Source organism: Emys orbicularis, chromosome 1 (genome assembly GCF_028017835.1).
Source record: "Emys orbicularis isolate rEmyOrb1 chromosome 1, rEmyOrb1.hap1, whole genome shotgun sequence".
NCBI lineage: Eukaryota > Metazoa > Chordata > Testudines > Emydidae > Emys > Emys orbicularis.
The window spans coordinates 114,811,056-114,827,758 of record NC_088683.1 but is presented as its reverse complement, the minus strand read 5'-3'; the positions used below and the strand labels follow the sequence as shown (position 1 = coordinate 114,827,758).

General features: G+C 45.7%; 1 protein-coding gene across 1 annotated transcript in view; it reads left to right on the top strand.

The window, feature by feature from the left end:
* LOC135893184 (sodium- and chloride-dependent betaine transporter-like) overlaps window positions 1-16,703 on the top strand; it is a 45,278-nt gene that overhangs the window by 19,493 nt on the left and 9,082 nt on the right. Inside the window, exons 11-13 of the mRNA XM_065420985.1 lie at window positions 2,110-2,212; window positions 10,047-10,147; window positions 11,534-11,704. Coding sequence (XP_065277057.1) covers window positions 2,110-2,212; window positions 10,047-10,147; window positions 11,534-11,704 — 375 coding nt within the window. The remainder of the gene's footprint in view (window positions 1-2,109; window positions 2,213-10,046; window positions 10,148-11,533; window positions 11,705-16,703) is intronic.

Here is a 16,703-nt window from a genome sequence, read left to right as displayed (position 1 = left end):
TTAGTTTACTTTATTAGCTGGTGCATATCAGAACCAGTAGTTCTTCTTTATTATATAGTGCCAGTTGAGATGCTGTCATACTGTATAGCTGAGCCTTCCTCTGGGATATGTCTCAGAGATAACCTAGCACAAGGGTCAGCAACCTTTCAGAAGTGGTGTGCCGAGTCTTTATGTATTCACTCTAATTTAAGGTTTCGCGTGCCAGTAATACAATTTAATGTTTTTAGAAGGTCTCTTTCTATAACTCTATAATATATAACTAAACTATTGCTGTATGTAAAGTAAATAAGGTTTTTAAAATGTTTAAGAAGCTTCATTTAAAATTAAATTAAAATGCAGAGCCCCCCAGACCAGTGGCCAGGACCCGGGCAGTGTGAGTGCCACTGAAAATCAGCTCGATTGCTGCCTTTGGCACACGTGCCATAGGTTGCCTACCCCTGAACAGAGCACCAGGGAAGGGCCACCTGAAAGGAACTTTATATCCAAACTCCAGTCCTGATGGCTCTCAGGTCAAAAGTAGAGGAGCTACACGTGAGATGTGAATGCTGCCACTCTTTGCCATGGTGGAGGCCTTCCAAGGAAAGGCACAGTTGGCTGGCTGTCATGGAAAACATGACTGGGGGTATGAAGGCTGTTGATAGCAGGTCCTAGACTAAGTTAGAGCAGTGGCTCTCAACTTTTCCAGACTACTGTACCCTTTTCAGGAATCTGATTTGTCTTGTGTACCCCCAAGTTTCACCTCACTTAAAAACTACTTGCTTACAAAATCAGACATAAAAATACACAAGTGTCGCAGCACGCTGTTACTGAAAAATGGCTTACGTTCTTATTTTTTACCATATAATTATAAAATAAATCAATTGGAATATAAATATTGTACTTAAATTTCAGTGTATAGTATATAGAGCACTATAAACAAGTCATTGTATGTATGAAATTTTAGTTTGTACTGACTTCACTAATGCATTTTATGTAGCCTGTTTTAAAACTAGGCAAATATCTAGATGAGTTGATGTACCCCCTGGAAAACCTCGGCGTATCCCCAGAGGTACGTGTACCCCTGGTTGAGAACCACTGATTTAGAGGAAAGAAGTCCTTGATAGCTGCTCCCCACACTCTGGAGACGGCAGGATCTTGCTATCTGATACAACCCTTAACCTCTCTTAGATGGCATTCCTGCAGTCATCTGAAAATTCAGAGGTCCTTGCTGAGATTTTACTGGGGAGAATTCCCGCAGAAGGCAATAGGAGTTTAGCCTGAGTAAGGACTGGGTGAAAACTGCATCAGGACTTCAGGACCTATCTAACTTCCCTGGGGCTTTTACACATTGCCCATCACTGCGGGATAATCTAAACACTGCACAAAGCCGGCTCAGTGTTTGGTGGGATTAATAGGAAAGCTTTTCTTCTGTCTCAGTGGCCATTCAAAGGGTTGAATAATTTTCCAATGTATCTACTCCACTTTTTTCTTTTCTTGGAGGTGCTATTTTCTTGTCAAGACAAGTTGTGAGAACACAAGAGAGAGTCAGATTGTACAAATAGTTTTCCTGAGAGTAGAACAAATGCTCAGTCCATTGTCATTGCACAATAGAGAGCCAAAGGCCGTTGCTTCCATAGGGCTTCCAACTATGCTTGGGATCCTTGCAACATGTAGAGATGGGCTTGAACTAGAAACCCGGCATCTAAACATACTGAACTTCAGGGTAGTTCACACCTAGATCTAAACTTTACGGATTATGCCCAAAGCTCAACATAGCCAAGGACCACATTCAGAAACAGTGCGATAAACTTGCCAGGGAGAATGGTCTATAGCAGCGTTTAAAAAAACCCCAAATCCCTGTTCTCTGTGGACAGTGAAATCATGCTATGAAATGATTGTGAAACATCATCCTGGCCCCATGCCTGACCATCATTTTAGTGCCTGGTGGTACCTAGTATAATGTTCTAGTGTGGACAGGCCTAGAGAGAGATCCTTCCTCCAACGCCCCTTTGCTCTGTGTGCAGTTCCCCTGTCCCTCAGCCTTGTTTTGTATTTGTTCAAATTCCATTTTCTCTTGCACATACCCTTCTGCTGAGCCCTCCACGTCTCCCCTTTCTCTGCTTGACACAGGGTGGAATGTACATCTTCCAGCTGTTTGATTATTATGCTGCCAGCGGTACGTGCCTACTGTTCCTGGCCATTTTTGAAGTCATCTGTGTTGGCTGGGTATATGGTAAGTGGAACACAAGGACCCAGGCTGCTATGGGAGGGATGGGAATAGCCATGTCAGCCCAATGGAAAAGCAGGAATGCCTCGTGCTTCCCATTTAATCTGTTCACCCATGGGATTCCTCAGTCCCCATACACTTAGTGTAGGAATGATTCTTATCTCTGCTTTGAAAGGGATTTTCCCAGGAAGAGAAGTTAATTCAGTCTTCCTGCTCATTCAGGCATAGGTTCTGTCTCCCACGCACTGTGCTGTTCTGCCAGTGGACCTCTAGCCCTTTCTGGCTGACACAGACTATGCTCATTTAGAGCAGAAGAGGATTCTCCACGTAGGAGTGGCACTGGCTGCCGTTTTATGGCTGACCTGTCATGCAATCTCCCTCTGTCTTTCTGTTAATTTAATCCTGACAATTTATTTAACCTGAAATTCCATATACATACACACTGTGAATTAGCACGCATAAAACTCATTTGCATAGTGTCTGGCCACAGTTACAAATGAAATTAAAGGTCTGATCTAGCGCCCAGTGAAATCAATAGAAAACTCCCAATGACTTGAAGAGGAACAAGGTTGGACCCCAAAAGCTTGTGCCTGCTCCCTCTGTGTGTGCATGTGTCTGTGTGAGAGAGATTTATACAAATGCAAAAACCAGACCATGGATTCATTGCAGGACCACCCAAAATGCTGCCTTAGGGCATCACTTCACCTTGTATCTGCTCTGGTTATCTAAAACAGTCCTCATGGTTTCAATCTCAGCTCTGATGTAGCAAGAGGACTGTATGTGAGCTCTCTTCTGGAACAGTTAATCCCAGTGTGTACGTGTTGTTTGGAGAATGCTCCCTGCAGCATGTTATTGGGGCATCAGCCTTCAAATCCAGAGCTCTGAAAACTTATCAACTTATTCTACGCTCGGTTTTCAGAGCTGGGAAAAAATTACATTAGTGCTTCCCCTTTGGCAAATGCCATCAGTGGGTTTGACTCAGCCTGGTCTGTTTACAGGACTAAAGCTGTGGACCTGAAATCTCAAATCCTTGTAACAATGCCTTGCTGACAGGCAGGAGGAAGCTACTTAGTGGTGGATGGCATCATAATCCCTGGCAATAGGGAAGCTTGGAATGTGTGTTTGTGTTAGCGCCACTGCTGTAATACTTTGCAATGTAAGCCAGAGAATCGGTGCTGCTGACCCATAGCCAGGGGAAAACCCATTAACTGGCATTAGTCACTTTTTTTAAACCAACTCCCCCATTTTTTCCCCTACTGACTCCATTTGAACACTCTTAGAAATGAAGCCAGCAAGTGCAAATTAGAGTAAAGCCATTACAATCACAACATGTATTGTCCTGACCTGACCTATGAGGAAATGTTAAAAAAACAAAACAAAACTGGGCATGTTTAGTCTTAAGAAAAGAAGACGGGGCAGGGGTGGGGTGGGGCTGAGAACAGTCTTCAGATATATTAAGGGCTGTTCTAAAGAAGTTGGGGATCAGTTGTTCTCCAGGTCCACTAAAGGTCGGACAAGATGTAATTGGCTTACTGTAAAATAAGGGAGATTTAGGTTAGATATGAGGAAAAACTTTCTAACTATAAATAGTAGTTAAGCACTGGAACAGGCTTCCAAGGGAGGTTGAGGAATCTCCATCACTGGAGGTTTTTAAGAACAGGTTAGACAAACACCTGTCAGGGATGGTCTAGGTTCATTTGGTCCTGCCTCTGAGCAGGGGCTGGCCTCGATGCCCTCTTGAGGTCCCTTCCCGCCCCACATATCTATGATTCTATGAATACTCAGCATGCTAACACTCAGCAGGATAGTGGCTCCCAACAGGGCTGGCTTTCTTCTTCGTTCCCAGCTGCTATGTCCCATTACAGACTGCTAAGCGTGCCCTGACTTCATTGCTAGTAATTCTTTTCTACATGAGCAATCGGTGAGGTTGTCACCAGGGTGTTATATGATCACAGTTGGGAAGGGATGTGGCCTGTGCAATTGTGAACGGGGAGGCGTGATGCTCAGGAGGCCGTCTGTCTGTAAATGTGGTCCACGCCCTGGCAGTGTTTGAGAAGCCCTGCAATAGGGGGAATGAAATCTCATTGCCCTAGAATGAATGGAATCCTCCCCCCTAGAATTTAAACACAGCCCGGGTTTTCTTCCACAAGATCACCTGGGGCGCTTCACCTTTAGGATGCATCCCTCAAACAGACTTTCTCCTGGTGGAGATACAGAGTCACACAGGGATTGGGCCCCAGGATCTGTTCCCTTTTTAGTAAGAGGGAGGGAGGAGAGTAGCTCCCTTTATGGGACTCTTTCACTAATTTCTGTAATGTGTGTCCAGCTACGACAGCTCTGGGCTCCTTCCTGCATATAAAGATTGACAAAGAACAAGGGATCCCCCTCACCACCCTCATGGAGCATTACTCCTCTGGCTAACTGCATGGGTTATCCCTTTCTCCGGAGCACTAGCACTGACCATCAGATACCGGACATAATGATCCATCTGGTCTGATGAATCCTGTGCTCCTAGTCAGATATGATTCTAAGAGGTGCTGACTGCCTGCAGCTCTCACTAAAGTCAAGGAGGGATGTGGGTGCTCAGCACGGCTCAATATTAGACCCCAGGCCTGGAAATGTCTGATCTCTAAGCGGCAACACTCGAGTTATAACTTGAGTGAAACTTTGCAATGAAGATAAGCCCATAATCAGTTCCTGCAGGAATTAAGCTCTTTTGGAGGGTGGGTGTGGAGGAGAAGAGGTTTCTAGCTCCGATGATTGTGGAGAGAACCTTCCAAAGGGAAGCTGAGGCAGCGCTGTCAGACTGAGTTTGGAGAGAGAGAAGCCATTGTTTCTCTGTTGTGACTGCAGCTGGGATACCTTACACTGCTCCTTTGGCAAGCAGTGTAGCCAGCCACTGGAGGATTCCACCTGCATAGGAGAACCTCAGGAGGGGATAGTGGCTGTAGTGACTTTATGCCAACCCCTCTCCCCGTAGTCTGTGCAGGAGATAAGGCCGGAGGAAGGGAGCATAGCCCCAGTGACCCCTGGCTGCCACAACACCCCCTTGGGACCATTAGCAGTTAGAGTCTAGTAGAGAATCCACCAGACTTGTCTAATTTATGCCAGGAACAGGCCCGGTGTTTGCACAGTCTAGGATTGAGGAGCTACAGGGGGCAGTTCTGTACCCTAGCCCCAGCTGCACCAAGCCCATCGAGAGGCGTGAAAGTTCTTCTCGCCTCCCTGGGGTGCTCGGTTTCAGGAGCTCTGCTGTCATTGTGATTGTAAACTCTCAGGGCAGGGACTCGGTGTCTTCCTGTGTGTTTGTGCAACGCCCAGCAGAATGAGGCCCTGATCGTGATTGGGTGCTACAGCAGTGTAATTAACAGATAAGAATGAATTACACTTTTTTTTGGCCCTCCTCCCATCTTCAGCGTGGATTCCTGGACAACTAATCTTTGCCATTGCCTCTTCTCTTTCATAACATGATCCCCGACTGGTGCTCTTTCCTTCCCCTCTCATGCCTCCACTCACTCTTCTGCTTTCCTTTCCCTTCTGCAGCTTCAGCCTGCTGAACAGGTACTTGTGCTTTCCCTGCCATCCAATGGGTGGGTTGCTTAGAGGGCTCTGCTGCCTCTTTGTCAGACTGCCATATTTTAGCTTCTCTCTGGTTATGCTTTGCAAACTCATGTCTTCAATGTCTCCTCATCAGTCTCCCTCTATTTTGGGAAAGGTGAAGGCCTCTGGGGATTTTATCCTGGTCTAAATATTGCCACATAAGGTTTGCATTGGAGACTGCCAGTGTCTTTCCATTTGTTCACCTCCAATGAATTCTCTTTGCCCGTGCCTTGTGCTGGTTCCCAGTTCTCCCACCTCATGACACAGCTCACTCTTGCCCATGACTATAGCATTTTCATGGTCAGTAAACTGTCCCTTGGTTTCTTCCCACTCACACATGCACCACGCACCATCTTTCTGCTTCATTCTTCATCACTTTCCTTAGAGCCCATGTTTCTGTTCCATGGAAGATTAAGTGTCAACCTGATCTTTTCAAACAGAGAGGCCTCTTACTCTTCGTGATGTTGTTCAGGATGGACAAGAAGCTGCTGGGGAATCTGGAGTCTTCTCCTCAGCTCTGCCTTCTGCTTTGGAATAACAGGGACTGGTTATCTGAGGCAAGTATCCACTTTAGCAGCTTTCCCGTCCACTATGATCTATTCTTGTTCTACATTTGCATGTGACATTTCAGAGCTATGTCTCTGCCTACTGTGCAGATTGCTTATAATTTAATCTGCAGACTCCCAAATCCCGGTAGCTCACACTTCTACTCCCCCGCTCCCCTCTATCCCATCCTGAACTGAAATGACTTTTTGAGCCACTTTTGAAATGAGCCAACACCATGGCTGATGAATTCCAGTGTAGACAAGTGCAAAGAAATGCATGTTGGGAGGAATAATTTAAAATACACACCTGCACTGATGGCTTCTGAATTTGTTTCATCCTCTCAGAAAAGAGATCCAGGCATCACTATGGTCATGCCAGTGAAGATGTCCGCTCAGTGTGTGGTGCTAGTTGAAGATGTGATTGAGGCTGCATTAAGAAAAGAGAGAATAAAACAGACAACACGGCTGTTCAGTGGATAGTTCAGAGAACAGAGAGTCTGAAGAACTTGGGCCAGATCCTCAACTGGAGCTATGCTAGTGTGCACCAGCTAAGGATTTGGGCCGTGTTTTCCATTCTGGGCTTTCCTATTGCTTAGCTGGGCAGATCTTGGACAAGTTATTTGGCTTCTCTGTGCCTCAGCTTGCTCCTCGGTAGAATAGGGACAATAATATCTACTTTTGTAAAGTGCTTTGAGATCCTCAAATGAAAGGTTCTATAGGACTGCAAATGATGATTATGCTACTCTATGAATGGGTTGTATAGTTGAATTCTGCTTTCGGCTTTGGTGAGTTCATCTCAAATTAGAGAAAGAAGGGCAATCAAACTGAGGCTAGGTCTACACTGGGGGGGGGGGTGAAATCGATTTAAGATACACAAATTCAGCTATGCGAATAGCGTAGCTGAATTCGACGTATCCGAGCCGACTTACCCCGCTGTGAGGACGGCGGCAAATCGACCGCCGCGGCTCCCCCGTCGACGGCGCTTACTCCTACCTGGGCTGGTGGAGTACGCGCGTCGACTGGGGGATCGATTGTCGCGTCCCAACGAGACGCGATAATTCGATCCCCGAGAGATCGATTTCTATCCGCCGATCCGGGCGGGTAGTGAAGACAAGCCCTGAGGATGGTAGTTATTGTATGAGCAATTGCACCTTTTTATCTTTTCTCATAATAAAGAACAAGGGGAGACAGAGAGCAACAAATTTAAAATGGATTGAAGGAAATCTTTTTTCCCTAATGCACCATATAATTAACCTGAGGAACTCACCATTGCTGGATAGTCTTGAGAAAACCAAAATTTAATAACTTCAAAAATAGATTAGACACATTTGAACTTGAACAGCATCTGCGGTTCTTACAGGCTAGAGAAAACATTATAAAGGCTCTGCATCCTGATGCTTCAGGGCATAAACAGATCACCAGCTGGGTTCAGAAAGAAACTTCCCCTCTGGATATAGGTTTGCAAAAGTAGGGGAACTGTCAATGGGGTTTTTATGTCTTCTAAAACATCCAACACTGGTCACTTGCAGAGGAGATATTAGGGTTCATGGACTACTGCTTTGTTCCAGTCTGGCAACTCTTAGGATGCACAGGATAAAAGCAGACACCTCTGTTCCTTCCAGCGAAGATCGCTCTAGGGAGATCTTTAGGGCATTCCCTCCCGTAATGCATATAATCCTTCTTCAGCCTGATTACTTTGTCATTTGCTTGTGAAAGATAGATCATGCAAACCTCGTGTTCAAGGGCACTCCGAATCCATTCATGTCAGGTCCCACCGTGTTCCACTGCTTGCAATGGGTGCGCTGGAGCTACAGAAAAAGGTGTTTATCTGGAATACATTTGGAAAAGGAAACATTAACGATACTACTACTAAATATAATTAGTAGAATATGGATTCCTGTGCAGATATGTCTTCTGTGTTCTCCTTGCTATCGTTTGATATATTTGCTTTTGAAAAAGAGCTCTTTCTCCAGTCATCCACGATTTCCCTTCCACTTGATCCTGTAGAGAAATCCAGGATGAACGTTTTTCTTCACACAATGCACAGCATGTGGAACTCTTTGCCAGAAGATGTTGTGAGGGCCAAGACTATAACAGGGTTCAAAAAAGAACTAGATCAATTCATGGAGGATAGGTCCATCAATGACTATTAGCCAGGATGTGCAGGGATTGTGTCCCTAGCCTCTGTTTGCCAGAAGCTGGGAATGGGTGACGGGATGGATCCAGTTGATGATTACCTGTTCTGTTCGTTCCATCTGGGTCACATGGCATTGGTCACTGTCAGAAGACAGGATACTGGACTAGATGGACCTTTGGTCTGACCCAGTATGGCTGTTCTTATGTTCTGTTCATGATACTCTATTGACTTCAGCAGATTTACACCAGGGATGAATTTGCCCAGGCTGTATTTAACATCACAATGTGTTCCTGTGGAAAGATTGTGCAATGTCTCACAGACTATTCCATGGTCCTCTTTGAACCTGGAAAGTGATATCAGTAAAGCTGGTCCAAAAAACGCTTTTTCCCCCGTATGGAAAATTTCAACTTTTCAGGAGAAAAAAGAAACCCACCACACTGAATATTTGTGGCCAAAATCAGAAATTCAGAAATGCTGCCTCCGTGACTCATGGGAGTTTTCTGGTGCCTCATGTCCAAATTCCTCTAGGGGTGGACAGTGGGCTCCCTGGCCAGACTATCTATCCCTTGATATGCCCCAATCTCCTGTCTTTACTGAGCCACTGCAGTGTATCATGGGAATCACATGGATGTGGTGCATCATGGAAGATGTAATACAGCTGGGGAACCCAGCCACAGAGAATGAGGGCATGAGCCATCCACTTCAACTCCCATTAAGCACCGTGTCAACATTTGCAAATAGATTTCTTTTTTTTATTTCAGCAAAAAGTTTTCAGATTTTAAACAAAAAAGGTCAAAATTTTCTATGGAAAGTTGACACTTCATGGAAAATTTTGCTTTGTCAAAAACCCAATTTGCCTTAAAAACATTTTGAGGGAAAATATTGGACCAGCCCTAGAAACCAGCTAGGACAATTAAGCTGAAAGCCCCAGATGTATCCATCTGGTTACTAGGGAAGAATATTCTTCAGAGAGCCCCATCACCCACAGCCACACAGTTAATCTAACAGAATTGTCTCTTGTTGACCTACGGGGCACATTACAAAGCCTGTGTATACCCACAGGTTTATTCTGCGGGGGCAGGGGTTCAGCTAGGTTAGGGAGTTCTTTTAGGCCCAAATTGTTAAGAGGGGGTGCCTAAAGTGAGACACCTAGCCATTGGGGTCATTTCAGAAAAATTCAGGTGGGCAAAATTTGCTTTCCTGATGACCACATCCCAAAGGGGGGTGGGGGTGGGAGAAGGGGAGGGCAAAAAGTGGAAGACATAATGGAGCATGGGTGAGGGTGAAAACCAAGGTCTAGCAAGGGACAACTGCCCCTCTTGCCCCATAGGTGCAGGGGCATTATTTGCTATCTCCATATTTAGGCATCTAAATAAGTGGCCTGAATTCCAGAAATTCTGAACACCTGGAGGACCAAATAAACCCCTGCTGTATGGAATTAGAGCTTCCATTTTAGTAAAGCATAACTAAACCTGGACTTGGCATGAGTAATTTCTGAAGAACAAAATTTCTCACCCCCTTTACCTCTCTTTCTCTGTCCTTTCCTCTGGTGGTCAAGGTGCAGACCGTTTCTATGACAACATCGAGGACATGATTGGTTATCGGCCATGGCCGCTGATTAAGATGTGCTGGCAGGTTGTCACCCCTGGTGTTTGCCTGGTAGGTACAAATTATGGTGAGGCAAGTTTGTACAGGGATCCTGGAATCTGAGTGAAGAAGAGAATTTGAGGGTGCACTATTGTTTCATAGAATTGCTGTGGAGGAACAGTAGCTTCTCCGTAGTTGAAGCTGGAATCAATTTCCATTGTAAAGCCTTGTCTTAGGTCTGGAAATTTCATTTAGCCTGAAAATGGGCGTATTTATTCTGCAGGCAAAGGAGAATGTATCTGCAAAGCCTGAAGGGAACTGATCAAATCATTTTTGAATTTCAGCTCATTAAAAAATTACCTTGCTCTGAAATGTTCTCTTCTGTCTACATTTCTATGACTCCCGGTAGTTCAAAAACATCTTGCTCCTGCACCTTGCTTTCCATAAAGTCAAATCACCTTGAAAATGCACCCACCAACTATGTTTGAAGAAAACAGTTTATAATTAAGGGAAGATATTAACTATTTTTGTCTCGTGCCCAGTTCTGTTTCCATTGATTTCAGCAGATGGTATGGGCCTAATCCTGCTCCCATGAACGTCATGACATTTGTTTGCCATTGACCTCAATGGGATCAGGATCAGGCACTATGGCCAAAATCTTCAACAGCTTGGATAGGCACAAATAGCTTTTGGAGCTGCCACCTGAGGGCTCCAATGGGAGTTGAAAACAATCAGGGAGTTTTCAGAGCTGCTGCTTGGTCATGCATGAGTTGCTGAGAGCTCAGTGGTTTGAGTGCTCTATAGGGCTGGGTGCTGGCTGAGAGATCATCTTTCAATGAGTATTTTCAGAGAGGGCCTTGGGTGCCCCAGGGCTGTTCTCAGAGCTCAAAAGTCAGTCCTGTCAGAGGCATGACTAAGCCAAGAGTCACCAGAGAAGGTACCCAAACTGCAGCCCCTGATTGCCTGCTCCAGAGTTTCTGCACCCTGACTACAGAGAGCTTACAAATAAGGACCTTCCTCCTACACATACATTGGAGAGAGAGGGAATTTCCTGGAGGTTTAGAGGATCCATGTTGGAGAGGGCAAGGCGAGGTAAGGATTTGGATAGGGGCTGGAAAGGTGGCTGATAGGAGGTAGAAGAGCACAAAGACTCACATCCCAAAGGTTCAGGAGAGGGGAGGGGTTGGTGAATGGAAAACAGCACAGGGGGGAGGGAAAATTCCAAAAACCAAAAAAATGTTTCAAAACTCAGTTAAGGCTGGTAAGTAACAGCAGTGTACATACCCATGACATTATTTCCAACTCCCAAACACTTACGAACAAAGATATAACTAGGTAAGGAGACCACAAATCTTCTACTGCTTATACATCCCTTGTCAGGAACCATCTCTCACCACCTGTTTCTGACTCACCATGTACCCACCTGCTATTCTGACTTTTATGTTCTTCATTCCTCAGGTGACTTTCCTATTTTCAGTGATCAAGTACACCCCCCTCAAATACAACAACTGGTACGTGTACCCTCCGTGGGGCTACGCTCTGGGCTGGTTGATGGCTCTCTCTTCCATGATCTGCATTCCACTCTACGTCATTTTCATCCTGCTGAAAACCAGGGGATCACTAAAGAAGGTAAAAGAAGGTCCAGAACTTCTAGGTCCCAGATTCAAATACAGCCCAGGTCATCAGTGTCTGAAGACTGTGTGAGTGCTTCCCATTGGCTTGTGTGAAACGAATAGATGATCTCCATCCAGTACAATAGAACCTCAGAGTTATGAACCCTTGGGAATGGAGGTTGTTCGTAACTCTGAACAAAACATTATGGTTGTTCTTTCAAAAGATTAGAATTGAACATTGACTTAATTCCTTGACTTTAGCAAAGCTTTTGATACAGTCTCCCACAGTATTCTTCCCAGCAAGTTAAAGAAGTATGGGCTGGATGAATGGACTATAAGGTGGATAGAAAGCTGGCTAGATCATCGGGCTTAACAGGTAGTGATCAACGGCTCCATGTTTAGTTGGCAGCCGGTTTCAAGCGGAGTGCCCCAAGGGTCGGTCCTGGGGCTGGTTTTGTTCAATATCTTCATTAATGATCTGGAGGATGGCGTGGACTGCACTCTCAGCAAGTTTGCAGATGACACTAAACTGGGAGGAGTAGTAGATATGCTGGAGGGTAGGGATAGGATACAGAGGGACCTAGACAAATGAGAGGATTGGGCCAAAAGAAACCTGATGAGGTTCAACAAGGACAAGTGCAGAGTTCTGCACTAAGGACGGAAGAATCCCATTCACTGTTACAGACTAGGGATCGAATGGCTAGGAAGCAGTTTTGCAGAAAAGGACCTAGGGGTTACAGTGGACAAGAAGCTGGATATGAGTCAACAGTGTGCCCTTGTTGCCAAGAAGGCTAATGGCATTTTGGGCTGTATAAGTAGGGGCATTGCCAGCAGATCGAGGGACGTGATCATTCCCCTCTATTCGACATTGGTGAGGCTTCATCTGGAGTACTGTGTCCAGTTTTGGGCCCCACACTACAAGAAGGATGTGGAAAAATTGGAAAGAGTCCAGCAGAGGGCAACAAAAATGATTAGGGGGCTGGAGCACATGACTTATGAGGAGAGGCTGAGGGAACAGGGATTGTTTAGTCTGCAGAAGAGAAGAATGAGGGGGGATTTGATAGCTGCTTTCAACTACTTGAAAGGGGGTTCCAAAGAGGATGGATCTAGACTGTTCTCAGTGGTACCCGATGACAGAGCAAGGAGTAATGGTCTCAAGTTGCAGTGGGGGAGGTTTAGGTTGAATATTAGGAAAAACTTTTTTTACTAGGAGGGTGGTGAAGCATTGGAATGGGTTACCTAGGGAGGTGGTGGAATCTCCTTCCTTAGAGGTTTTTAAGGTCAGGCTTGACAAAGCCCTGGCTGGGATGATTTAGTTGGGAACTGGTCCTGCTTTGAGCAGGGGGTTGGAGTAGATGACCTCCTGAGGTCCCTTTCAACCCTGATATTCTATGATTCTATGATTAATACAGCTTTGAAACTTTACTATGCAGAAGAAGAATGCTGCTTTCCCTTTATTTTTTTTAGTAATTTACATTTAGTACAGAACTGCACTGTATTTGGGTTTTGTTTTTTTTGTCTCTGCTGCTGCCTGGTTGCATACTTCCAGTTCCAAATGAGGTGTGTGGTTGACCGGTCAGTTCATAACTCCGATGTCCGTAACGCTGAGGTTCTACTGTACTAGTACGAAACCATCTCAGCAACTGGCCCTAATTGAACCTCTTGTTAAGAGGCTTAAAAGAGAGGCCACAGATGAATAGAGGTGTGGGGAATAAAGTACCCTCCTGCTCCCAGAGGTGGTCACTGTGGATCACATTTGAGACACATGAGTGGGACAGTGGGGATGAAGATAGTCCTTATGCTGCCCATGCTGTCCTTCATCTGTGGCACTGTCAGTACAGCAGTTTTCACGATCGTGAATGTCATTCAGACAATTCAGTGCGTAACATTTCTTTAAAGTGATAGACCTGGTTCCCTTAGGCCTGGCACTGTGTTCATTGGTTACATCTGCGTAAAGTTGGCATAAGTTAGAATGGGAGCAATTTGCACTAGTGTAAAATGACACGAGATGCAGGGAAATGGAGAATCTGGCCCGAACTGTTTGGAAGTGCTTCAAAAAGAATATAGTGAATCAATGTGGTGACCAAGTAGAAATGTCTCCTATCATCTACTTCTCCTCTATAGGCATGTGACCATATCTGTCAGTTCTTTCCAATGCATCCCTTTTCCTGTCAGCCCTTTGATTCTCTAGCTGAGAGTTGTAATGTGATGAGAATGGAAGGAGCTGTGTAAGAGAAGGCTCTCTTGCCAATATCATTTGAGACCATGAAAGGATAGGCAAGAGGCCAGTGTAGATGAATGGAGGGATTTGGAAGGAGTGCAAAGAGAAACCAGAATTGTGCATTTGGCTGGAACAAGTCCATGGAGAGTTTTAAAAAGAAAGAGGAACGTTTTGGACTGGATGCTGGAGAAAATGGGGAAGCAGCAGGGTCATTTGAAGCTGAGGCTGAAGTTGATGTGGTGAGCCTTTGTGGGACAAAGGTACTTTCATTTGGTAGCTGCCAGTTTATAGGAGCCCAAATCCTGAAGCCCTTCCTCAGGCAAAACTCCCAGTGACTTCATTGGAAGATTTGCCTGTATGAGGAGTTATGGGTCCATGGGCGATACACAAAACAGTGGTCAGGATCGCCTCCTATGATAAAACTCACAGGATGGGGCTCAGAGGAGGACATCTCAGTGAGGATCTCCTTGGCTAAGTCCTCCCCGATCATTTGGTCTGGATGGCCTGGCGTTTGTCTGCTGCAGAATGACCTGCAGCGGCCGTTGCTACACTGGGAAGGTTCCCGTGAATTTGCTCAGCTCCCAGGGGACCAATAAGCACCTCGGCCTTCCTGGAGCAGGCCAGATCCGCAGTTCTATGTGCAACCGATATGCATGACTATGATGATGCAAGGGAACCATAATGCTGACTTACCCGGCTAGTGGAGGATTCCCCCAGTGTGGCACAGAGCTGTCATAGCAGCATCTATCTCTACCCCTCCCACTCCCTGGTGCAAAGAGTGTCAATGGAAAAGGGAGTTTTACTGAGGCAACTCTATACTATGTCAATCCCTGGCTTCCAGAAAGGCCCCCTGAGGACACAGGCTTCTGGGCTTAATTTCCACTGGAGATCACCTGCCCCCAGGATCAGGGGGACTGAAGGTGGCATAGAGCACCCTCCTGAGTTGTGCCAAGTGCAAGTCCTGGATCAGACACTGGCTCTTTACCTCTGGTCTCCCCCTTACTCCTTACCAGTGTCTTCCCTGGCCAGGGCTGCCCCAGATAACTCTTCACAAGGTGTAGTACCTAACCCTGCCCTGGCCTAGGCAATCTCTCCAGGGTCAGTATGGGCAGGATATATAATTTTCTCCAAGTCTATACAAAGCTGCCTTTTCCCTGCCCAATCCCGTCTTCTTCCATCACAGGGAACCTGAACCTGTGGAGAGCCTTATGCAAGGTTCTAAGATGTCTGTGTGTGGGGGGGGGAGGGGAAATGGGGCCATGGAGGCAGCCACCCCCTATTCCAAGGTCCACACACACTGTTACTTCCTTGTGTAGACCTGGGGAAGCAAAATCTCTCATAGAATCATAGACTTTAAGGTCCGAAGGGACCATTATGATAATCTAGTCTGACCTCCTGCACAACGCAGGCTACAGAATCTCACCCACCCACTCCTGTATCAAACCTGTGTCTGAGCCATTGAAGTCCTCAAATCATGGTTTAAAGACTTCAAGGTGCAGAGCATCTTCCAGCAAGTGACCCGTGCCCCACGCTGCAGAGGAAGGCGAAAAACCCCCAGGGCCTCTGCCAATCTGCCCTGGAGGAAAATTCCTTCCTGACCCCAAATATGGTGATCAGCTAAACCCTGAGCATGTGGGCAAGACTCACCAGCCAGACACCCAGGAAAGAATTCTCTGTAGTAACTCAGATCCCACCCCATCTAACATCCCATCACAAGCCATTGGGCATATTTACCGCTAATAGTCCAAGACCAATCTCATTATACCATCCCCTCCATAAGCTTATCAAGCTCAGTCTTGAAGCCAGATGTCTTTTTGCCCCCCCCCACCCCCCACCCGGAAGTCTGTTCCAGAACTTCACTCCTCTGGTGGTTAGAAACCTTCGTCTAATTTCAAGTCTAAACTTCCTGATGGCCAGTTTATATCTATTTGTTCTTGTGTCTACATTGGTACTGAGCTTAAATAATTCCTCTCCCTCCCTGGTATTTATTCCTCTGATATATTTGTAGAGAGCAATCATATCTCCCCTCAGCCTTCTTTTGGTTAGGCTAAATAAGCCAAGCTCTTTGAGCCTCCTTTCATAAGATAGGCTACTAGGAGGATCCGAGGAATGGAAAACCTTTCTCTGTACCTGTTCCAGTTTGAATTCATCCTTCTTAAACATGGGAGACCAGAACTGCACACAGTATTCTAGATGAGGTCTCACCAGTGCCTTGTATAACGGTACTAACACCTCCTTATTTCTACTGGAAATACCTCGCCTGATGCATCCCAAGACCACATTAGCTTTTTTCAAGGCCATATCACATTGGCAGCTCATAGTCATCCTGTGATCAACCAATACTCCGAGGTCCTTCTCCTCCTCTGTTACTTCCAACTGATGCCTCCCCAGCTTATAACAAAAATTCTGGTTGTTAATTCCTAAATGCATGACCTTGCACTTTTCACTATTAAAATCCATCCTATTACTATTACTCCAGTTTACGAGGTCATCCAGATCTTCCTGTAGGATATCCCGGTCCTTCTCTGTATTGGCAATACCTCCCAGCTTTGTGTCATCCGCAAACTTTATTAGCACATTCCCACTTTTTGTGCCAAGGTCAGTAATAAAAAGATTGGTCCCCAAACCGATCCCTGAGGAACTCCACTAGTAACCTCCCTCCAGCCTGACAGTTCACCTTTCAGTACGACTCGTTGTCATCTCCCCTTTAACCAGTTCCTTATCCACCTTTCAATTTTCATATTGATCCCCATCTTTTCCAATTTAGCTAATAATTCCCCATGTGGAACCGTAT